The sequence below is a fragment of the Gallinula chloropus genome (assembly GCF_964237585.1).
Source record: "Gallinula chloropus genome assembly, chromosome: 4".
In the NCBI taxonomy this organism is placed as follows: domain Eukaryota; kingdom Metazoa; phylum Chordata; class Aves; order Gruiformes; family Rallidae; genus Gallinula; species Gallinula chloropus.
This window is the reverse complement of record NC_140088.1, coordinates 12,123,581-12,149,796: the sequence shown is the minus strand read 5'-3', so window position 1 is coordinate 12,149,796 and position 26,216 is coordinate 12,123,581. Positions and strand designations below refer to the sequence as shown.

The following is a 26,216-nucleotide window of genomic DNA, read 5'->3' as shown; positions in this document are numbered from 1 at the left end:
TTCATTAAAATAGTTTTAATAGTTTTATACATAATTTATTTTATATAAATTATTAACTATTGTATAAATTAAGAATTAACTAAGAATTTTAATGCCTCTTTTAAAATCCTGACTGAGTCTGTGTTCTGAGTACTTGTTCAGGCTCCTCTTGAATCCTGTAAAGTTCTTGCAACCATAACATTCTCCAACAAGGAAATCCAGGTGTCACCCACCATCGTTCTTTTTGAAACTGTGCTCTTACTAATGTCATTTGATGATCCGTAGTTCTTGTACAGAAAGACAAGCATGCAAAATCAATTCTTATCCCTCTCCACCTTTCTGTGTCATGTATGATTTTGAAAACTTCTGTCATGTTCTCCTCAAGAAGACCAGAGAACATTTCTTGTCAGACCCTCCAGAGCTTTTTCATCATCCCTGTTGTCTTCTTCTGAACACATTCTGGGTCTAACATGTCATTTTTCGGTTGAGATATCCAGAGTTGTATATCTCACTCAAGGTGCAGGTGAACTGTGAATTTCTACAGTGGCATAATGTTACCCACTTTGTTCTCTGTTCCTTTCCTAAGAATTCATAATATTTTACTTGCTTCCTTGACTGCTGTTAACTGCTGTAATTCTTTATTAACCAGTCCATGAAGACTTTCCAGGTTGCTACTTAGCTTAGCATGGTACCCTTCTTTGTGTTTACAGTAATATGGCATCAATCTATTTTGGCATTATGAAATGTCAGGTAAATAATTTATAACCCCATTCTCAGTCCTCCTAAAATCTACTCTGTAGCTTCTGTTTTTCACCTGAGTTATTGAAGCGTGTATTGCATTGCCAGAAGAATATCAGTATATTCTTCATGGTGGGAAAAGTCCTTTGTTGCATTGTGGGGTTTTTTTCAAAGCAAAATGTAAAAAAAATGACAGTGTGCATAGTGCTCTGGATAGGGAATTATAGCAACCCAGTGCATATATTTATAAATAACTACTTTTTGGCTTCATTTTGCAAACTTTATGTCACTCCATCTTTCCCACCTTTGATAAATTGATTAGCAGGTAATTGTGTTGGCAGAGGGAGAATATAATCATGTTTTGAGGACAGTCTAAGATGAGATTCAGTAACAGATAAACCACTTGTCACATCAAAACTTTGTCCAAAGTTTTGGAATCTACCATTTCATAGCATGACTTAATCAGAATCCTGTCCTGGTGTGGCCTCTGAGACAATCCAGTTTACATTCATTCCTGAAAGAAGACATTATTTGCAGAGTGATTTATTTTCAGAGGCTGTCTCCTGCAGAGTGAAAGAATGTTACCTGGCTTCCTCCTCCAACCCTCTTTGAATCAGATCATGTACAACTGTAGCACAGAAGTAGAATCTGCCTCCATATTATCTCAGCAGTCAGACAATGAGCCTTTACAATCTGCTTATTTTCCCCTGTGGGATCAGAGCTTCTCCTGCTGCCAAATTACCTTGAAAATTTGTTTGTAGGCAGGATTAAAGCCTGTGGAAAAACTAGCAGTTGGAAATGGGGATCTTCAACAAGTAGACCTTCTCCCACGAACCAAAAATCATATGATACTGATAGCTAGGAAATCAGTGCTTACGGGTAAATACTTTTAGATGACAGTTACTCCTACAGCCTGACCCGAACAGTGGTTTTTTGTCTCTCAGTAACAAAAATTTTACAAAGGTTCCCAAGCATTATTCATCAAATCTTTTTTTAAGAATTACAAGTCAAACTGCTTCATCTTCTACCACAATATATTTTTTTTTTTTGCCAGGACTGGGAAGATATAGAAAGAGTAGGCCAACACTTGTGCTTCTTTATAGAGCAGTCTACAACAATATCCTGGGCAAGAACCCTAAAAACATGCTTTTCTTAGTTGTCTGCCAAAAGTGCTGGATCTCATTGATGGGAGAGCAGAATCAAACATAAAGAGCAACTTAGTCATAAAATAATTCCTCTTCATTTTCACTCTTAAGACTCATTTATATTGTCCCAGCATCATATGAATAGACTTTCTTAGCAGAATTTAGATATTTATCCTCATTTGCTAGACAGGCTATACTAAGGATATTCAGCTGTTTGAGACAGTTGTGAATTTCTGAAAGGTAACTCATAAATGCAGCATTCATGTACAACACAAATGCCAGTGATTTCTTGAAAATAAGTCAGGAGAGGTCATTGTTAGAAGTATTTCTGTAAGATACTGTAGCAGCTGATGAAAGATTATTAGTCCCCAGTAGCTCCATCACTTGAGCTTTGTGCAAACTCTGAAGTTAAAGGTTATGAGTGCTATGGTACTGCACAGGTGCACCGTGAATAGTCTTTCACTCAGAATGATTCTCATTTGTTAAATTTGGAAATGTACTTTCTCTTGGCCTTAATTTTCATGTGGTTCTTCATATTCTAAATGGCAGCTGAAGGCAAGCAGAAATACTGAGTAATTGATTTAACAACCTAAGACAAGTACAGGGAAGTAGAAAGTTTGTCTTAGTGCCTGATGTGACCTGAGAGAGCTTCTTTAGACTTTTTTCTAAACAGTACCTCAGCACCTTGGGCCAGCACAGTGGCCTTTAAGCCTGAATGAGCATGACTTTTTTTTTTTTTTCTCTGTGCTAAGCTCCAGTATTTCATCTTTTCAAACTGTTTTACAGCACTCAGAGCAGAATTATATTGACAAGGTTAGAATTCATCTCCTAGAGGAGAATACTCTGCTCCTCCTGTTAAGTGCTAATATAACATTTATGTGTTGGTACCTTAATAACAGCCCTTGCTAGCCTAATGAAAGTACTGAAAGCAAACAGTACTCAGTGAGATTTTATTATGACTGAAGTGACTGCAATTTGAGACAAATTATCCCTATTTTTGTTCCCATATCAAAACCAGAAATGCTAAAGCAATTGCTACATGTTTGGTATAGAATTAGACTCCACTATCGTTAATATAGAAGTAAGTGCATTTTTCATGTAAACAGCTCACGAGGGTCAAGCATCAAAGATATTTTGTGCAAAATGCTTGTCAATAACTTTGTGAGTGAATTTTGAAATAAAGTGCCTGTAACCTGTTATTATTTCTTCCTCTCAAAGTTGAGAGCGAGTGGATGAAAATTGAGCTTGTGAATTGAAGGTACCATGAGTTATATGGCCTTATCGACTTCAGGCAAAATGACAGGTTTGCCTTGTTATTATTTTTCCTTTTAGAGGTCAGGCAATGGACAATATTGCCAGTATATACAGTGGTGTAAGCAAATTGGTATATAAAAAAAGTTATTATCTGTGTACACAAAGAAGATGGTGTCACTAATATTAAAAATGCTTAATATATTGTCCCTCCATGAAAATGGAGGTAAATAAGAAAAAAAATCTGCTGGCCAGAATAAGCATTTCAAGAGTTCAACTATTTGAGCAGTTCTTAAAAAATAAAATACTGTTTTCGGAGAGATGCTAAGTTAATGTACATTCATACTTTTTAAGAATATGTATATCACAAAATGGTGCTGCTTTCCATAAATAGACCTTATATCTGGAAATAGACATCATAATAAGAGTATGAATATATACATTTAAGTATAAGGTTACAGCAGACCTGTAAATACTGGTTTCAGCTAGGATGGAGTTAACTTTCTTCATAGCAACCCATATGGTGCTGTGGTTTGCATTTGTGACCAAGACTGTGTTGATAACACATCAGAGTTTTTAGGTATTGCTGAGCAAGGCTCTCTCTATTACAGTGCCCTGCCAGTAAATAGACTGGGAGTGCACAAGAAGTTGGGAGGGGCACAGCCAGGACAGCTGACTCCAACTGACCGAATGTGTATTTTGTTCTATATAACATTATATACAGCCACAGAAACAAAGGGCAGGGGTCTTTGGGAGGATAACTGTTGCTCACGGTCTCGCTAGGTATCAGTCTGCTGGTGAGGAGATGTTGAGTGATGCCTTTGCAACACTTGCTTTGGTGTTCTCCTTTCCTCTTCCTTTATTCTTCACTTATTAAACCACCTGTATCTTGATCCACAAATTTTCTAACCTGTGCCATTGCGGAGGGAAGGAGTAAGCAAGCAGATGTGTGGTGCTCAGCTGCTGGATGGATTCAACCCAACACAATGTTTCTTCATAGTTTAAAGCTTTAAGATTGGTTTTGTTTGTATTAAGATGAAAAAGGATTGAGTACGTAGCAGCAATACAGGGACAAGGTAATTCTTTTATGAACTCATCTTAGGTTTGTTAAGTTTCAAAGCTAATACTATTTCATGCACATAAGTGCAGGTAATTTGGGTTAAAACAGCTGAAAATTCATTATTTCTTCCTCTGTTTCATGGAATAGTGTTTCAGTATTTTGAAACATTATATTAACTTTCTGTACCTGCCAACATGCTACAGCGAAATGTATGCTAAAACTTTTAAAAGAAGTAAGCAGAAACCTTGTCCCACTTCTTTAATACCATCAGAGAAAAAGGAACTCAGGTTACTCAGCTTAGCAAGTTAGCTGATTAGATATGCTAGTTGCTGTGAAAATAACTTAAATATTCTTTCTAAATGAGCTCTGCTATTAGGAAAACACACTTTATCTTCTAAGAGGGCTTGTTCAAGGTCATTCTGCTGTTCAGACCTATCTGAACTGTATCTGAACTGTATCTTTATTACTCCAAGTTTTAAAACTAATCTAATGTCCTTTACTGACTCGTTTCTGTAGTTTCAATAGTTCCTACTTTTTCTGTTCTTCAATGACCATTGGTACAGACAAAAATTACCGTATGCAGAAAGATTCTTTTTTGATTGCAAAAGGAGTGCAAAATAGATTATGATCAGCATTTTTATAAATGGTACATGCATATTTGTAGTCTGAGATTGCAAAAATGAGCAGAAATTAACTGTTGAACAAATTTGTAATTGCTCAAGATGACTTTTCAAGGAACGTTTAGGGGGAAAACCATCTCCATGAAATAACTGTACCACACATACATTTTTAAAAATATGAACAGAATATAAGCAACATTAATTTCTACCATCTCTCTAAAATGCATAATATTTTGTTTATCTTTTAGGTTGAAGATTCAGAGACGTATCATGATGTAACTGAAGTGTGTGGGTTGCTTGCTGTGGTTGTAATATCTCACCTACCCAGAGATGCTGCCATTGAATGGCATGTTGTTGCAGCAGTTGATGATCCACTCCAAAGAAAACATTTTGCAATGAAGATGTTGTCAGAGGGCTTCCAAATCGAGTGCGAATCTGTGGAGTCTAGTTCTGCATCGTGTGCATCAATCTCTGTACGTCTGAGCTTGATTTCGCCATCCGCTTCTCAGCTTGATTTAGATGGACCTCTTCATGACTTAGTTGCTATGTTTAGACAAGCTGTTGAGAAACTTTCAGGAGACTGCAGTGCAAGCCCTTTGTCTTTTAGAGCTTTCTTCAAGGAGGATATCTTTGATGCTGAAACACTGCAAACAGGTAAGACTTACAGTGACAAGAACCTGGTGTTAATACTAAGCATAAGGGTTTTTTTGTTTATTTCTGCATAAGTTTTCATTGGAAAAAAACATTTTAAAAGTGCCTTTCAAGGACAGATGGTCAAGAAGATTGACAGCACCTGGCTTGTATCAGTGTGGCCAGTGGGACTTCAGAAGTGATTGCCCATTTGTAGTTGGCACTGATGAGGTCGCATCTTGAATACTCTGTTGAGTTTTGGGGACCTCACTAGAAAAAAGACATTGAGATGCTGGAACGCATCCAGAGAGCAACAATGCAGCTTGTGAAGGGTCTAGAGTACAAGTCTTATGAGGAGTGGCTGAGGGAAATTGACTTGTATAGGAGGAAGCTGAGGGGAAACATCATTCTCTACAACTACCTGAAAGGATGTTGTAGCAAAGTGTCAGTTTCTTTTCCCTAGTAATAAGTGATAGGATGAGAGGAAATGGCCTAAAGTTATGCCAGGGAGGTTTAGATTTTAGGTTAGAAGGTTACCAATCATTGGAACAGGCTGCCCAGGGAGGTATTTAAAAGATGTATACATGTGATGCTTAGGGATGTGGTTTAGTGGTGGACATGGAAGTGCTGGGTTAACAGTTTTACTCAATTATTTAAAGGTCTTTTCCAACCTAAAAAATTCTGTCATTCTATGATTAAGATAGGTTTGTTCTTTTTCTGGTTAACAGACATTTTTTGCATACTATTGACTCTATTGGACATTTTGAAATCCAAAATAGATAAAGCCCTGGATTACCTGTTCTGATGTCACAGCTGACCTGATTTTGAGTAGGAGGTTGGATTAGACAATCCAATCTGAGTTATTCTGTGATTCCATGAAAGAGAAGTTGCTGAGAAATCCAGACACCTCAGCATCAAACATAGGAAGAATGAATCCATTTGGTAGCAAGTATTGTTCAAATAACCAATTTCTACATGCTAACAGCCACTTTTTTTGAATGAGTAATGAAATACTAATATTTAAAAAAAGGAAATTGTGTTGTATCCTCTAGATCACAGTTTCTGATTTTGGATGTGGCATGCTTTCTTACCAACTTAAATAGAACTACCTAACCAAAGAAATGCAGTGTTTTTTTCCCAGTGTTTATTTTTTAAAATCTCATTCCCTTACCAATTAAAGAGAATACAGAACAATAATTATAATATTGCAACTATAATTTATTTCTTATGTTGTATATCTGTATTTTGGCTGTGCTTAATTTGGGAAAACTAACATAGTGCAAGAGCACAAAAGCTTATTTTATCTGTCAGACCTACAAAACTGTAGACCATACTTGTATTGAAATCAGTAAGAGCTTTGTTATCAATTTGAGAGGGAACAAAATCAGATCTTTAGTCTATATTTGTCTCAAACATGCATGCACTTTAAAAATCCTTGAAGACCACAACTGATCCATATTAATTAGCTGACATAAATGTTAGCCCTCAAATATTCTACTGTCCTATTTTTTTTTCTTAACCTGCAGCAGTTTTTGAAGAAAATTCAACTTGACATTGTTTAATATATTTAAAGTACAGGAATTGAAAGCTATAAAAATGTGGCATAGAATAAGCATGTTTAATCCAGGAAGCAAGGAATGAACATATAGTCTGACAGAATGTTGTTGTTTTTACTACATCTTGTTTAAGAGCTAAAAGGAAACCTGATAAAACATGTTCCTGGCATGGGATTAACATTACCGTTTTGCCTGCTCTCTTTCTGATATTTCTCAAGCCATAGAATAATTACTTCCAAATACATTTCATTTGCTTTATTAACTGTATAGCTCAATGTAATGTATAAATTGTGCACGTAAAAATTTGATTCGATTCCATTCATGTTTTACTACTGATGGTGTAGACATAGAGAGATTTGTTGTGATTGTCATATATTCATTCTGGTTGTGTTCAGATCTCTGCACTGTCATAATAATTCCTGTCATTATAGCAATTTTATCATTATCCCCACTGGTAAGGAATACATTCTTGCAAATCTGTAGAATATATAGAATACATTAAATTTATAAGTAGCGCTAATTCATTGATGAAGAATTTCAAAATAACTTTTTTTCTACTTAGGAAAAAATTCCAGAAAATGCATGCAATGGGAAGAAATATGCTATATATTTGAAAATATAATTAATTTCTCAAATTAAAATTGTTTTTCCCTCAGTGGGTCTTACTGATAGTTTCATTCTAATATAAGACTATTACATACACACACACAAACACACACACACACACACACGCACACGTCCCCCCACTGTTTCTGATTCAAAATCAGAAGGTTAACTTTTAATACATTGCTAAGACACAGGGACATATTTAAGTGTTCTGCTAATATGTGCCTTTGGAGCCTTAAAAGGCGTGTAGTCTCCAGTGAAGCGTCCTCAGCTTTCCAAAGAATGCAGCCTATTATCAAACTATATCCTTGACTTTCTTTTGTCACTTCTATTATAATTATAGTCCTCATAATTTTAAACATGCTCACACATATAAATACTCAGATGAAAAAAAGCACTGCATAAGTTCTCCAAGGTGTTTCCATCCATTTCAATACCCCCTGGACAGTGTCCATAAGCAAGATGACATAGGCTAGCTTTTATATTCTCAGTTATTATTGACAGTCTATAGTTTTGGCTGGCAGAACTACTGCAAATCTGTGTCCCCTTTAGTGTGCTTGGCATGTAACCTACCAGAACTGTCAGGCCTTTCTTTTGAATCCCGTGGTATTTTAACCTGCCTGTAATACCAACCCAAGGCATTAGAGATGATTGTTAAATTCTGATGACCACAGCTTCTTCCAGTTTCTCATAGTTTATTCCTGTTTTCCTTTTGAGCATTAAGGTGGTCCTATGTTCCATCTACAACAACCCATTAACTGGTCAGCCTTCTTCCTAAATCTGGATTCAGGACCAAGGAAGATAAAAAAATTGACATGTTTTACCTTTAATTCGTTACCTGAATCGAATTCAAAATATACATACAATATATTTAGGCAAGTTAAGTAAGTTTATTCTGCTTATAGAATGCATGAATCTGAATGCAGCAAGTCACAAGAGGGAACAGTACTGGCTTCCAATATAGCCTGTTTTGTGTCTGGTCAGCTCTGAGCATGGCCAGAACTCCATCATACCTGTCTCTGTGGATTTGTCCTAAGATATCTTGAATATTTGAATGTCTCTGTGGTGATTTATCCTACATTTCTAAGGTTCTATTGGAGAGTATGTCTAGGTGAGTATCAGAATTTACTTATGCTCCTGATCAGATAGTTGGTAAAACCCCCTTTCAACCACAGAACAACACTGCACTAGGACACAGGATATTAGAGATAGTTACTGACCTTGACTTGAAAATCTGCAGGCCTAATGCACAGTTTCATTGATGGGGCTGCCAGAACACAAATGATACTGAGAGAGCAGTTTTTCAGTTGCCATTTATTAATTCAGCTCAGGTAGTGCTAGCTGCTAACCATCTGTATGATGATCCTTTAGTGACATGTTTGATCTTCGACATGTGTTAGACATTGTTAATCCCACAAGCAGATCTGTCCTTTTGGAGTCTTCAACTACCATCAGATGCATTGTCTGCTGAGGGAAGGTAATATTAATAACATAGCAGGAGATGCTAGACACTGCTATTCAAGTATTTGTAATGTGAAACACATCAGACTCACATCTGTCTGTAATGGAAAAGACAGAAATTACCATGTCTCAGAAACCAAGCGAGATGGTTGAAGAGATAACTTGCACTCTCACTGGGTTTCAGGTGGACTTCCATCATGTTGTAAGATTAGCAAATAGTCTTCAATAATTCTTGTAAGGCCATGAATTGAATTGTATCTTTTCCTCTAGCAGAAGCATGGAAAAAAACGAAAAGAACCTTTTTCTTATTATGACTTAAAATTGTCGGAGTGAAAGGAGGAAATACTGCCATAGATCTTCTCAAATCAGCCTCTGATTAGATGAGTGCTTTTTTGGTGCAAATAAATTGTCATTTATTTAAAACTGTCCAGAGAAATTTGTTTGTACCTGACACAGTAAGATGAGAACCAGAAATATGTATACTCTGCATGTTGTAGCAGGTTATTGGAAATGATTATAGCTGGTGTTACTGATGTCAAAAGAAGCTAAAGGTTTGTAATGCAAATCTGAGACAGATAGCTTTCTGTCATCCTAAGACCAGATGTAAAGTTTTATTGAACAAAGTGTAGTACTGATGATGAACTTCTCAGAGGCAATCCCTCATAACATACGAGAGTATTATGGGCACCGTGCTGAGACCACAGAACACGTTAGAAGTAGGAGGATTAGATTAAGCTGACATATATACTTAGTAAGATGCTGTTAAGCCTTTAGAAGTCTTTAACATAAATTTGACTATTTCTTTCTTATTCTCATTTAAATATGCATTAATATAAATGTGTCAGGACGATTTGCTATACCATCCAGTTGACTAGATTATATTTCAGTATAGGAAAGATGAATGTTCATAAGTCATCCCATTATGATTTCACAAGCCTTGTTCACAGGATGTATGCAAAATATTTTTGAATATTTATTAGGGAGTATAAAAGGTCCTGCATTCACCAGAACATCATATTACATAATCTCTTTTTAATACTATAGAATAAATGAAGTGGGAATATAAAAAAGCAAAAGAGAACAGGAAGAGAAAGGCAAAGACAGTCAAAAATGGTAGCAGCATTAAAATGAATACATAATTAGTTTAAATGTGACTCTACTTTGTAAATGCTTAGGACTAAAAGGCTCTTGGTACTTGTGTGTTGAAGAAGCTTCGATGATACCATAGTTTTTTTAAAAAATCTGATACCAGTTGAGTATAGTTCAACTGGACTATAGAAAATTTTGCTTGAAATGGCACCGTTTCTTCTGTCGAAAGAGAAGCTCTGGTAATTAAGCACTCAGTTAGAGTCCCTGCACTGACACAGGAATGGCCTGATGCATGTAAAACGTACTGCTTTTAAACTAAAGATTTTCCATCTGATATGATTTAAAGTATCCCATTTATTAAAATACTGCATTATCAACACATTTTTCTGGACGTTTCCCAAAACACAGAGTTTCCAGTATTGATAGATACCAAGATGCACTTTCTTAATAACATATGTCCATATGCATTAGAGTTTAATATTCTTTAACTAACGCACTTTAAATTCACAGTGAGAATTTATTTGAACCTAAATTTCTTGATGCATATGCCCTTGCACACTGGGAAAAGATTTCCCATGAGGACAGCTGGAATCTCAACCTCCAAACATTTGTACACAGCTCTACATGTTTTCATGTGAGTGATTGATATTTACTTAACAGTCGTGGAGAGTTACATGTGCAACTAGAAATAAATTGCCACTAAGAATTGTTTAGTGAGTAACAGTGAAGCAGATATGTAAGCTTTGATAATTTAATTCTTTTTTTTAAAAATAGTTTGGTCCTTTTAAAATATACCTTTGCAGTCACTAACTAGTGAGGTGGCTGTTGTGCCTAACATGCATAATTTGACCAAACAAAAAATATTTTGTAAATATCATGATGCTATCTACAATAGGCTGTAAAAATTGAACTTTTTTTTTCTACCAAATTCTATTTGGGCTAAATTTAAAATGTGAGAACAGTTGCCAACTTCAAAGAGGAAATTTTCATGTTATATTTCCTGTTTAAAAAAAAAAGCCAAAAACCCAGAGAATTTGCCAAGTATAATAGTTCAATAGTTCAAGCACCAGAGTTACACTCCTACTGCTAAAAAAAAAAAAAAAAAAAAAAGAAAGAAAAAAATTTAAATTAGTACTTGGGGAAATTAACCAGATTATATATCAGCAATTAGGAAATACTGATGTGATACAGGAGTGTGCTGCTTGAAATGACATTTTAAAAGGTTAGAAATAGCTAAGTTTGTTCTTGAGCTGCACAGGTGGGTATTGCTACCCAAACTATCCATTCAAGAGAGCTGATACATGGGATTTATATGTAGTGACCTCTAGGGCAGAACGGACTTGCAGAAAACAGTCATTTCATAGAAAAAGTCATAGATTATAAAGAAGAATACCCTAAGTTTGCTAATATGTTTAAAACTGATTTGCTTTCCTCACATAATCAGTTTGGAAGACATTAGGCATTTTTTATTTTGATCCAGGCAGTGGCTTTGCTGCTTGGATTTAGTTAATAAGTGATCTCAATAAACAGTGGAAATTGTTAGAAGTAGGCTACAAAGGGAAAATTTTAAGAGAACAGATGTAAAGAAACTTACACAATGAGAACCCAGTCTATTCTGTAATGAGTCAGAAGGAGTGATTTTTCTAGGTAGCTCTACAATGAGTCTGAAAACATCAATACTCTTTTGGAAACCTGTTATCTTCTAGCCCAGTGTATGTATACATGTTCTATTTGTATATGCATAAGTGTCTGTATACATGCATAAAATGCATCAAGTGCAAGCATCCTACTACAATGTCAAAATGAATTTTGAGAAATTTTGTTTAGTGCCTTGTTGACAGAGAACAACTGTGAAAGCATCTTGTAACAATGACATCAGACATGCAATCATAGCCAAATGTGGATCATTTGGTGCTTAATATGTGAGGCATATATAATCTTCTATCTGTCCAGAATCCATTTGTGACAAAGTCATTTTTTAAGGACACGTCACAGATTACAGTTTACAATTTACATAGGAAGTTTTTCTATGAGACTGTTTGATGTGACTTTTTTTTTCACCAATTCTGCAATTTTAAATCAATAAACTTAGAGAAAGAATGAACTTAAATTTCTAGAGACCTCTGTGTCATTTGTACAAATCCCTCTTTATAGTATTTTTCATTTAGAAGTGAAGAAAAAAAAAACTATGGTGGTCTTCGAACCAGTGAAATTACATCTGACTTAGAAAGTCCACTGATAATTGTAGGCTGAAAGTGAGCTGGGGATAATATCATACCTTCTTCAGTCTAGGGATGTATTTAGGACAGTTGCTTGAAACAGACTACTGCACTAGATGGAGCTTTGGCATGAGTAGCTTGTCTTTTGTATTTCCTCTTCTTTAGTACCAAAATGCTTACCATATGCTCTTTGTATAGAAGACCTAGGAAATAGCTGTATGGAAGAAAAGAGTTAATTTTGCAGTGAAGAACTGTGCATGGACCTACTTTTTCAACCAATAAGGATATAAATAGCACTTTAATTTTAGCAAGGAGATCAATAAGTAGTTTGATAGCTTTTTCGTGGGGTGGTTCCTGGTTGGTACAATCTGCTGTCCCCTCAAATGAATGATCCACAAGCAGGTTGAGTGACTCTAGGCTGGCTGACTGTTGTCCATCATTCTGTGACATTATCTCTGCACTACGAAGTACCAGTTCAATTTTTGATAACTTTTCCTATGCCCCCCTTGGAAATTATGGCTGATTGACAGCAGAAGCTGTACTTCAGTAGTTCTCATCCAAAGAAATCAAGGCTTTTTAGCCCTGCTAATTTCAGTAGCCTGGAAAAATGGGTATTATATCTACCGACTGTCAAACTATTAGGTTTGACAATAAAGCTAAACAAACTATGACTGTAAACCTTTTTTCTCCTTGTACTGTTAAGTCACAATTCACATGTGAGGTTAAGTGTTTGAGACTGGAAATTCTCCTGCCAATATGTGTAAGAAGCTGACAAATCTTTGTTTTCCTGGTATTTCTGTCTCCTCTATTTTCCTGAAGTGTTTGGAAGCTTCACCAGATGGGTATTTCCCAGGCTTGGCCTATTCTGCTGAGTCCATTCTCCAGAAATTGCCCTCACAACTTCTCATACCAAAATTTCCCCATTACTTACTCTACATGCTTAGAGCAGTAATAGGCAGCACTTTTGGGTAGGAAGAGGAAAGGCCAGTTATCAGAACTAGCACTGACCTATAGCCAAAACCATCAATTAATCTTAACTCAAGGTCTTCCAATTCCTCTCCAGTTTCCCCTCCAGTTCTTTCTTTTTCAGTTTCTCAATGTTAATTTCTTTTATAAGATCTTGTCCTTTTTCAACTGTAGACACCACTGATAGAGCCTATCAGGTTTTGTCAGATGCCATGACCATCAGAAGTCATGCTTAGTATTCCTTGTTGGGGCTTTTCATGGATATAAGCAGCTGGTGAAAATCTAACTTTTACTATATAAAGTATAAAATCTATACTAGATTTTATAGTATAATAGTATAATTGGTAAGTAGGCAATGGCTTAAATTCCTTCTGAAAACTCTTCCAGTCTCAGCCCTGTGGAAATTCTCTGTCCTGCTAGCAGCAGCAGGACATGGTATCTTCTCTTCTCTGTCCAGCTATAGCTGTTCGATATATCGGGTATCAAGATCAGCTGTCAGCAGTCTCTGAACAATGCATCTGAACAGTCTCTGAGTTTATCTGAAATATTTGGCCGTGTGCTTGGAGACAGATAAGTCCCTCTTGTTATCTAATGGCATGGAATAGTTCTTTACAAAGGTGTGAAGCTGAAGAAGAAATAGAAATAATACCTTGATTCAAAGCACAAATACAGGCAGAAACTTTAGAGTAGAAGAAGTTTATGCTGTGGGCATAGTTTTCTTTAATAGCCTGTATCTTATCTTTTCTCCATATGGATAATGGAAGCCAAGAAAACTACCTTCCTGAAGCCCAGGGACAGCATGGACATGAGGATTATTTATTGCTCAGAGTGAAAAGTGATACTCATCCATAATTATACAGTATTGGTGTTCAACCACTGACCACCCATTTAACAAGTTGGGCTTAGTGTTTCATTTGATTTATCTGATATAATAACACCATTACACCACCAAAAAAAGTGAAGAGGGTTTGTTTCGGGTTTTTTGCCATCTGCACTGTAACTTCTAATCCAAGAAAACAGCTGTAACTAACTGTCAGAAGAAAGTATTTTTCCATTGTCACACTTCATGCAATTTGACTTTGCATAATACATGCAGCAGTGCTCCCAATAGTCTATTTGTTCTTAAATTTCTGATAAATTTAAGTTTAAAATAGCATAAAGTTTAGAGGTATAATTGAGATATTTTCAATCCTTAGAGAAACAAGCAATGAAAAATTCATATTTTTCTTTCCTTTCCTTTGGACTTTGTTCAGCTTTTACTAGTAATGCATCATATCTGCTGTGTTAAAATCCAATTAATTGCTCTAATTCATTGACACTGAAAGCACATTTATAACATAGTCCCTTTAGGCACTTCTTTTCTACTCGTACTGTTAAGTCTAGAGTGTCAGCTTTGGATAATTAGAGAACAGGTAGATTTTTTTCCCACTGTAACAAATTAGAGCATTCTTTCTCTTTCTACATTATCTGCAAATGGCAAGAGTGTAGCCAGCAGGTTGAAGGAGATGGGCTGGGACACCTGGAATACTAGGATAGAATAGTAAGAGAAAGAGATCACCAAACTGGAGAAAACCCAGAGAAGAGCCACTAAAATGAAAGGTCAGGTGAGTGGCATATAGAACATATGAGAAAAGACTGAAGGAACCAGCTTTATTCCACCTAGGCAAGATAAGACTATGGAGGAAACAAATTCAGTCTTCCTTTGCTTTAACATGCACTGCAGAGAGATGGGATTTTTTTGAGTTATGGCAGAGATGGACAAGGAACACCAGTCACAGGCTGCAGCAGGAGAGATTCCAGTTGGAAACAAGAAATTGACTTTTCTTCACAAGACTGGTCACATGCTGGTGTAGGCTGCCCAAAGGCTAAGCAGCCTCTACCTTGAATGTCTTCAAAACCTTACTGCACAAGGCTTTCAGAAAACTAGTGTAATGTATAAAGTTCCCTCTGCTCTGAGCATGAGGGAGGTTGGACTATATGATTTCCAGAAAACCTTACCAAATGAAATGATATTTTGTGGTTCCCCAAATTATTCTATGATTCTGAATTATTAAATTACAATGAACTGGCTGAAAAGAGTGGCATTTAACTGCAGATTCTGAAAAAAAAACCCCAACCAAAACGCAGTTTCTTTCTGCCTGTCATTAATACTCCACACTCTTACAAATGATAATTACCACTCCTTATTTGAATAGTAATTACTGAAACCAACCAGCAGGTTTCTCCTATCAGAGAATATCTTTGAAAGAGAAATGTTTCTTTAGAAGTGTCTGGATTCTTTGTTCTTCTTAAAACTCATTTTTCTCTAGTGTGCACATTTGTCCTTTTTTGTTTCCATCTCTTCATCTTAACAGAACTGATACAAGTTTTGAATTACAGTTATCATTGGGCTGTGGTATCTCTGCAATATTTCTTATGACAGTGTAAAGCCAATGTGTTTTCAGAGTCTAATTTACTTGATAATGCTTGGGGCACCTAAAGATAAGTAATACTGTTATGAAGTTAAATAGTTTATCTTGTCAGTAATGTCATATCTTCAACTGGAAAACCATTGTTTTCCTCATTTAAACACATTAGCAGATGGTTATATGACTTGATATGGGGGGTTAGATACTAATTTGAAAAAAAAAAAAAACCCAAGAATTTTCAAGCTGTAAAATTTACAACTCTTAAACCTCTAGAGATCTTCACAAATGTTTCCTCAAATCTTGTTCATCAGGAGGTAAAGAACTTAGGAACTTTGAGAATAAAAATTCTCTTCACATTAGTCCTACTACAGAGTTTAGTTTTTCTGGAGTTATTGGCTGAAGTTACAGATGCTCAGCAACTCTCAAAATTAGGTGCTGTTCAGAGGTAGCACTATGGTGAGGATAGGTAAGTAGACCCTTGAAGAATAATTCATTAAAATGCATGCCTTGTTCCAGAAAGGAGTCTGAGATCAAATCCGTTTTGAGACTGCTCTTCTACTGGGCATAACTTCATCATTTTAGAATTGTCAAGGGATCTTGTCATTTCCAGACTTGTATGAAAAGCATGACTAATTGAAGCCAGCCTAAGGCATTTTCTACAATTTCATACATGAAGATAAATATATTCTAATTTAGCTGATTATTATTTTTTTCTTTGCATTAACTACATAGAATGTGTGTTCAGTTCTTTTGTTTTATATCATGTAGCGTAACTTACCTGCTGTGATTTAATCAAATATTTGGGTCATTCAAACTATAAAAGCAACAGAAATAATCAGGATTTCTATCTTTAGATTAGGCTTTTTAAATTTTACTTGTCTTCTAATTATTTTTTCTTGTGATTGTTTTTAGCTGTGATGCTATGAAAACCACTTAAACTTTTGATCCTTTAAAAATTTGGGAACAGAAACCTCAGCTGTTTAACAGTGCTTTCATTAAAAGAATTACTTGTCATTTGGGGCTTAACTAGTTTGAAAATACTTTATGCAGGAATTTTGCAAAATTTTTAAGCATATTATAATTTCATTTTGATAGAAAAATATTACATAATACTTCCTGGCTACAGAAATAAGTGCCACAGTGTTTATTCTGCAGTAAATTTCCCACATGATGCCACTGAAAAAATTGGCATGTGTTAATTAGAAGGAATATTTTGGTGTTTGCAAGGATTTATTCTAAGCCATTGATTACAATGCTCTTTTATATTATTTTCCACGTGGGAACACACATTTTAAAAATATCCAGTCAGTGGCTCCCATTATATCATTTAGAAGAAAAAAAGCAAGCAATATACTTTGTGTAAGGCTTAAATACAGGAAAACTTGTTTATTTTTGTGACACACAAATAAAAGCTGTCCAAGGGCTGATGGAAGAGCATCACACACTGGCCAGGAGGAGCTATGGAATTAGAGGCCAGACCTTGCCCCATATCAACCAGAATGATTTTAGTGAGTGATTGCAGTCTCTAGTTCATCCAAAGGGATGGTCCCTGCCAAGACACATAAAACAAGCCTGAGTTTCAGAAAATAGTGAGAATCTGAGAAAAAAAAAATCTCAGAAAATCAAGTCAAGTTAGCTACTAGGGTTTTAAGTGAAATTAAATCCCAATCTATGAAAATTGTCAGAAATTGTGTTATAAATATCAATGGGGAAGAACTGCAGCAAGTTCAAAGGTATAATTTGATCCTCCATTTTCAATAAGGACATGAAAATGCAAGGCTTCACCTTAAAATACTCCACTTGATAGGCCTTTTCTGCTCTTCCATTTTAATCGCCTATTCTGGTTATCGGTCTTTCTTTTTACTTCCAGCCATCCCTTGTTTTGGACCACATAAGTCATGTCTCAAGGCAAGTCATGAAAAACATGATACAAGAGTAAAACTTGCAGGGAGGCACAGTGTGCCAACAGCAACAGAATAAGATGTAAAAATCAGTCTCAAGTTTCTTGATCCAGAAAAAGGAGATGTGACTGACATAAACCAGAGTATAGCAAGCAGGGATATAAAGCCAAAGCTTCTGTTTTAAAAATGTGTTCTTCTGTACTGAAAATATGATTGTAGAAAGAAGTAGTAAGCAAAAATGTGTACAGAAATTCACAGATTGGATTCTACTGAGTATTATTTATTAAAGTAGGAGTCACTAATTGTTTCTTTGTCCCAACTTCAGAAGGTAAAAAGTAGGACAGAAACAAAAGAAACTTGATAGATGACACACTGCTCACACCAACCTAAATGCTACACATGCATCCTGTTGATGGTTGCCAATATTTTAAAAAGAACAGGCTTTATATTAACAGGAGGAATGAAGGTAGTTGAAAACAAAGGATTCCATTTTAGGCTCCTGATACTGTGAAGTACTTACATGTCTCCTGATTTTTAGAAATATTGATGTTTTCTTTGTATTCTTTCATTTCAAACTTTTCCATGCTGCTCAGCCAAATAAAGTAAATGCTGACATTTAGTTACGTGGCAGGATGCAGAGATAAACTATGCCAGTAAGAGTAGATGCTCAAGAAAAACTTGATTTAGACTGTATCATTTCCTTCTTTGTAAAAACCTAAAATAACCTACAGTGAGGTCTTCATTTTCAATAATCCAGTTTTTCTAATACAAAGCTTCTCATCTACTTTAAGTTCAATATGACATTGCAGTAAAATAACATTTACAAACTTAAAATGTACAGCTTTCCGATATGGTTATTACTAAAGCTGAAATATTATTTAAAGTACATCACTTGTTATTGCCTATAGAACTTTCATTTTTAATAAGTCTACTGGGAAAAAAATAGGTAGACTGATATATTTTAAAAGATGCCAAAATTATTATGTAATATTGTATTTCCTCTCATTGTAATTTTCTGAGTCACTTTGATTTATCACAGCTTGGAATATTAGATTAGACATGAAGGGGTAGGAACATTCTTACAGTTAAAAAAAGTATATATACATATTCATACATATATATATATATACATACATACACACGTATAGGTGCACATGAATCTCCTCTGGCTCCCAACTCTCTGCCAAGAAAATTTTCCTCTTGTCAGTCAACTGATTCTAATATCATCTTAGAACAGAGAAGACATTTTGAAGTTCTTTTCCTTCATGCTGTTTAAACTATGGTTTATGTGTAGGTAAATACAAGCCCTTTGTGGTTATATTTAGCTAAAATAGTAAGCTTTTCTTTTTATCTTTTGTCTTACCAAACTGTTTACATTTCCTGGGGATTTCATGTGTTCATTTTTTGGCTAACCAGGCCGTTGACACTTTCTTTCTGAAGTTTTAAGAAATTTCAGATATTTTCTTCTAAGGTAAGATTCAGGCTCAGTGATTTTAAAGACCACTTTAAGTTTCTAGTGTTGTGAAGTCTCTCTCAAAGATGTTTTACTTAAGTTTTCATGCAAAATGTTATTTGCAACTGATTGCAACTCTGCAAATTCATTTTGGCTTCCTCTTCATTTGCAGTGTCTAGCATTTGAAATGTTCTCTCTATTCATAAAATCAGACCAGCACTGGCAATAGCTGTTCAGCATTCTCCAAATGCATTTTTTAACTATACAAGAATTCTATTTGGGAGTGGTTTTATCAAGTAATAGGAAACAAATTTTGTTGATTTTGTACTTCACAGGCTGTTTCTTGTCTATTGTTCTGCCATCCGTTACCTCGCAGGAAACTAATAGGAGATGAATAGTTTTCTTGCAAAGGCTAGAATATATAAAAATGAAACAACTCTGCTTGATTTTCATAGTATTTCAAGTTAAATTGACAGACTGGAAACTGGGGGCAAGCACATTTTGCATCTGAAACAACCAGATTCAACGTTAGATCTCTTGGTACAGATCTCATGGAACAACCGTTCCCCTACATTGTTCACCTTCCCTAAAAAAAAAAAAAGGACTTGCAGACACACTGCAATCCTTAGCCAGTATTTTGTAAAATAACTGCTGGTGTTCCTGCAGCAATGCTTGTTAGTTTTGCTAGTAGTGTTAGATTTGCAAACGACAATTCCATGTTAGCTCATTTGATAAATGCTCTTTGACCAGATACGAATCTTTATCTCTTCCTAAAGGCTAAATATTTCTGCATGTTTGGAATTAATTGCCTTAGCTTCATTACTCTGTTTCATGATCTTAAAGTTCCTACGGGTGTTTTAATCTGGTGTTTGAGGTAACTTTCTTGATCAACCCCCAAGCTTCATCCTGTAGTTGCGAACTAGAGTTGACTAGTTCACTAGGTTGACTTAAAGCTGTTTGACTGTGATAGTTGTTGCTTGCCTTCTTTATGGATCACAGATTTTGTGTTAGATAAATCTCATAAAAAGTCAAGTAATGGCAGTAAAGAAACAGAATTTATCTAAAATTTGCTAAAACCTTTTATTGTCCCTAAAAGCATAAGCATGACCTTCTGCTGAAGTGGATAGAAGTTGTAGCCACAGGGAACCTTTCACACAAATTTCATTGCAAGATTGAAGCTAAAATGAAAGGCCAGATAGTTTACAGCCATTCTGCAGGCTGTGGACCAAAAAAAAATTGTAACTACTGGAGTAAGTTCAAACTGTTAGCGATTAAAGAAAGACTTGTCATCTTGCTCAGTGTTCTGTCCATGCAGAGCTTGTTGAAAATTCATGAAATACAACATTAGTAAAGTTTCCAGGGTAATATACAACCTGCTGTAACAAAAAATTACCTGTTAAGTAGAGATTCCATTATTCTGACTTTTTCTTAACAAACATGTTAATTGTATTATGAACTTCCACTTTTATTCAACTGCTTCCTTAGTAGTCATATGTTTACATACAGAATGTTTTTAATAGTTTTCAGTGTTGCCAACCTAAAGCTAGATTTTCTTTCTTACACATTCTCATTAAGCAAAAATGAAGGTTCTAAAATTCGAAGTTATGTATGTTTTTCATTTTTTGCTTTCAGGGATATCACACCAGTGTCTTGTTGGAATTTATTAAACAGCGGTTTTAGTTATGAAAAATAACAAAGTATACTTAGGTCTCAAGGGACCTTAGAAAGGAGTTTAGTATCATCACCTAAATTTTACTGAGAAGGAACATGGACACCAGAGAAGGAGATGGTGACTTATTCAGGTTTTCACAGTAAGCCTGTGACAGCAATTGAACCTTTGTCTCCTGAATTCTAGCCAAATATTTTCTCCAGCCTACTCTCCTTCTGCACAGGAGTGCAGATTCCAAAATGCTAGAAGACATAAAAAGCGGGCAATGTAAACAGATGTAACTGAAAATGCAGTTCATGAAATCCTGGTCGCTCTTAAATTGGTGGCAAAACTCCCTTCAACTTTAAGGGAGTCAGGATGTTCATCAGATCAGACCATCTGATCTGATGCTATATTTACACTAATGCATCTTTCAGATCTAATCCCTTTACTTTTTTCCTATATATGGTTTGAGTTGTCATATGTTCTCCAATTAAAATTGGAATATTGTGTTGTCAGCTTATATTTCATAACACGACCATAGCACCTTACTCTGAATGCATTTTGTTTTAAAGAAAAAAATATACTGACTGTTCTGAAACATAGTAAGCTTGGGTTTCTATCATCATTGTGACAAGTCTGTTTCCTTGGTTTGGTTACTTTGCATTGTCACTACATAGGCAGTATTTTCTTTATTGGTAGCAAATTTTCCTGTTACTTATAGATACAGTTCAGTGAAATATATTTTCATTTACATTGTGGCCACAGAGGGTGATGAAGAAAGATTGACTATTGAAACCTGGAAGTGTATTTTGGATTTAGAGCATGCATGTTTGGTATTAAAAAGTACTGATATCTTTAAAAATCAGCATGAATTAATTTTTCTCAATAAGTAGTAAACTTGCTAATAATTTGTGAATTAGTACTTGAAAGTTTAGATGAAGTAGACGGTTTGCTCCTGACACAAGTTTGTAGCAGTGGCTCTGGCTATTCACAGACTCTAGTCTGATTTTATTTGCTTTTTTTTTTTTATGATTAAACTGACCTTTTTTCTGATGGCAAAGTAATCAACAGGAAGGAATTGATCTCAGAGGAACCAGTGACTTTAAAAAAGCTTGAGAAATACTACTTTTATTTTCCTTCTTGTTTGTATGGAAACTTAACAAACTGCTCTAAACAGTGAAGTCCATATAGTAACCTGTCATACAATCATAGTCTTTTCATCATTTGGGAGAGCAAATGCTTTTTTGGAAAAAAAAAATATCTTGAGCAATATGTTCCTTCTTTTTTCCTTTTTTAGCTACTTATCACCTTCAGAGAATTCTGGTTTTAATTTAATTAAGGTGCTTCCAAAAAGAATATGACTTGTTACTCTTCACAGGAGAGTCTGCTCTATTTGGAGAGAAATGGTGACCAGAATCTCAGACAGGAAATACTTGTGAGACATGAGAAATTTCACTGAACATTGCATAAAATTGAAGAGAGAAAGTCAGAATAGGACAAATTCAATGTATAATGGCCACTTTTAAGTAGAGATAGTTTCCTGAGAAGCTGCCTTCTTTTTTGAAACTTAAGAAATTAAAAGTATTAATGAACTGTGCCTGCATCATATCACAGTATCTTTTCCAGTTTATCACCTTTAAAAATATATTGCTGTGATGTTAGAACAGTAAACCAAAAAGCAACTGATACAGAAACTAAACACATCAGTTTGTCCTGCAAAAGTGAAATTATTATTGGTTTTATGTGTGGTTCCATGGAGCATGCAGGACAGGTATTTAATTTTCTTTTGACAGCTTGGATTCAGTACTTTGGTTTCTTTTCTAACAATGTGTTGGCTATAGAAAATACTTCATTCTACTGCACTGACATACTGTTGAGCAATAAAAGGTCTTGGCTTACATAGCATGTATATGTAAAGCTGCGCTCGGGGTGGTAGACACTGACCCGGCACATGGTGACTGGAACTTCAGTGTCATGTAAATAAATGAATCTATATATAAACAAAGATATACAGTCTACCCTGACTATGAGAGAATTAAGCCTTTCTTATTGAAATGGTTTTAGTGGCTGTAATGAAGACAGAGACTAAAAATTAAGCTTTTTTGAGAATACTGTGGCTTTAGGCCAGGCTTTTCAAACATTGTATATCTAAGACTAATTTTGCAAGTAAAGCACCAGCAATGTATGCATGTGACCTGCAGTCAAACCCCTGAAATAGTACTGGTAAAGTGGAAGTATATAGGCTGTACTATAAGAATTCATAGTAACAGTGGCATAACTAGTGGAGCGTTGCAAAGAATCAGTGATGTGATTGAGTTGCATGCACTTAAATCTTTTTTCTTATTGTCAGAACTAATATCAAAATCATACTTACATTATCCTTCCTAGTACAGATGTGTTAAACACAGTGTAGTATAGACATATGCCAAAATGTATCCTGCTCTATCATAGAGTATATTCTCTGATTTTTTTTTCTTATCAGGCTGAAGATAGAAATGCGAAAAGTGTGCCAGCCATTAGCATTAGGTGAGGATAACATATAAATTTTACAAGTACTTAAGAAAAACTGAAACAGACACACAATCTCAGAATGGTTCTTGCTAAAAACATTAAATTCTTTCCTCATAGTAAATCCAAATTATTGAGAAAGCATGTAATTGTCAGCATTCAAGGATTTTTTTGATGTCTGACACTATTCTATATGTACATAAGCAAACAATAGCTTCTTTTTTGGTGTTCATAACAAATGCAGAATTGGTGTTGGGCTTTCATGCAAAATTATCATGGATTTCCTATACAGCAGGGATTCCCTTCCTGAAGCTATCCTGAGGCGGGTCAGCTTTGCTTTGCTATGTTCTAGCTGGATGACTTTATCTAGAAGGCACTTTCATTGATTCAAAAGACGACAGAGAACTGTTGGGATTAAAAGGCCTGGTTTCAATTAACTATTGATGGTTAATTGATCTTTAACAGACTCAGAAGAAGAAACAAAGACTGCCAACCAGGTAGTCCTCTTTTGAGTTCTTAACATAGATGACTATGTAAGGTTAATTTTTTTATGTCCCACCAGACAACATAGTCTGTTTTTTAGGTAATTACAGCTGCATCTAGGATGGTATAATGCTGTCCCAGTTGTCAATTTTCCCTGTACTGTCCTGTGCAGTTCCTCTCTGTGGTACTTTGTGCAGACATAGGAGAATTTGGGGCTGGAAAAACTAGTAGATTACTTAGGGCAGACTCTCATTTCTATCAGGTGTATTTGTTTTCTTCAGTGCTTCTTGAAACCTTATGGCATGGTCTTGGGGTCACGATGACCCTACTGAAATTACTCATTTTACCATTGATTTAAAATGAAGTCAGAATTATTTTCTTTGACTGTTCCAAATTTAAACTTGTTTTGTATTTCTTGTATTGATTAATGTTTGCCTAAAACAGTTTAACAAGTTCAGTATTAAAATCAGCACCGTAGAGTCCCATACCTGTGGAGGACAGTATGCGTGAAAGGAGAACGCTCTCTAAACCACTCAAACAATCATGATTCACCTCCAAATGTCCCCAATTCAGAAATTTAGTAGTCCCCTATATGAACATCTTTTCTTTGACAGTCCTCTATGGCATAGGCTACAAGCATGACCTTCTGTATGCAACTATTTAAAACTCCGTAGTTGAACCCCAGAATACAAGAGATGGCAACTTGTGCCACCAAAACCCTTTTCCCACCTCCCAGCTCCACTATGCTTTATAAAGATTCTGTGCCAGTAATCCTATAAATGTAGGGAAATATATCACTGAATTAGCACCTCATGCTTTCACAAATGCCTTACCCTTAGTGATTACACTGGCTAAAGCAGAACCAATAAATTAGTTTTAGCTAAATTTGGTTCTTTAAGGATAAAATTATGTGCATATAGCTGACCTAACAGTATGTAGATGATGTGCTTTCTGCACAAAAAAAAAGTATTTTCTATGGTGCCTCCATTAGACTATGTCATTTACACACTGCCCACCAAATGTTGCCACTAAGACTACCACTGACAAACATGCCCTTGGGCAGATTTAAATAGCTGCCTTTATTTTAATTAACCTGTCAGAGAAAGTGTCTTTGTTTTCAACACTTAAAATAAAGCTTGGCCTAAAGTCTAAATTTAGCCCCGCAGCCATGATGAAGTGAAGACCAATCACTTTTACAAGGGCTTTGAAATGCTCTCACAGTTGCAAAGAGGAAATGCAGACTACAAAACAGCAGATTGGAGCAAGAAGCTTGCAGTTCATAGCGCTGCTTTTCTGATTATAACCACTTCTAAGAAGTTAATCTATTGCCTTTAAAACTTGTTCCAAGCTAGAATCACTGAATGGCAAATTTCTGTACCTTTTTAAAATCAAACCAATGGGAGTGGCAAGGAAAAGATTACCAGGCAAAGAGTTTGTAATATACCTCTAAATAAAGTATGTATGTCCAAGTCTTCCTGCTTTTACAAGTGTCACATGTTAGCTTTATTGTCTTTTATGAAGATAATCTGATTAAAATTCCACACAAAGCTGCTGGTTTTGAGACTGGAAAATCATTCCAGAAAAATTTGGAATGGGAAAGATTGACTGATGGTTTAATGTAAGGGACTGTGCAGTGAAGCTGTCTGCAGCAATAACTCAGTTAAGCAGAGGTCCATTTAAATTCTGCGTTGCTATTATATACAAAGGCAGCACAATTCACAGCCGCCAGGACAGTTAGGATAAGATCAATTTTATCTAACTGCCTAAAAGAAGTTAAACTGTTTTCTTTAACCTAATGACCTAGGTTCTTTGTGTTGGGCCGCAGACACCTCCATGGGACCCTTCAGCCTATAGTGTCTTTTACAATGGGATTTATACTCTTTTGGGACAGAGGGCTGTTTTTCCTTAGATGTCTAATTTTTAAACTGATAAATGACATAAGAATAATTCCAGCCTAAATTTAAACCTTGGTGCAAACAAGTGGTCTTGAATTTGATTTTTCATGTTTTAAAAATTATGTTTATAATATTCATGACCAATATTAATCAATCACTCTAAATTCTTGTAAAGTAGTCCTGCTAAACGCAGTCAAGAATTAGAACAGTAATAGTGAATGGTATGAATTGTGCCATTCTTTTCAGTGGACATATCCTTTTTGTAGATTCGTGTTGAAACTTAAAGTTGTCACTGTAGATATCAGCCCCACTAACTGTTCCATGTCTGATTCTTTTAGAGCTGTTGACTTTATTCTGCATCTCAAACAGCCTTAGTGCTCTCTCTCATCTAGCTGCCACATTTCCCAGCCAGTCTCTAACTGCTTAACAAAATTATATGTATAATTAACAAATGTCCAGGTCCTGAAAATGTGGTGGTACTATAAACTACATTGATTTTACACTTGACTTTTTTTGTGGTATTTCTGATTACATTCTGTATTTTGTAAGGTAAAATAAGATATTTCATTAAGAAGCTGCAGAATTCAAGGCTTAAGA

The 26,216-nt window shown here is 35.4% G+C and overlaps 1 protein-coding gene across 1 annotated transcript in view; it reads left to right on the top strand.

Annotated features, from left to right (window-relative positions):
* Positions 1-26,216, top strand: part of DPH6 (diphthamine biosynthesis 6) — a gene marked incomplete at its 3' end in the record, with an annotated part of 195,995 nt that overhangs the window by 154,981 nt on the left and 14,798 nt on the right. Inside the window, exon 14 of the mRNA XM_084264228.1 lies at positions 5,042-5,447. Within this exon, the coding sequence (XP_084120354.1) occupies positions 5,042-5,447 (406 nt within the window). The remainder of the gene's footprint in view (positions 1-5,041; positions 5,448-26,216) is intronic.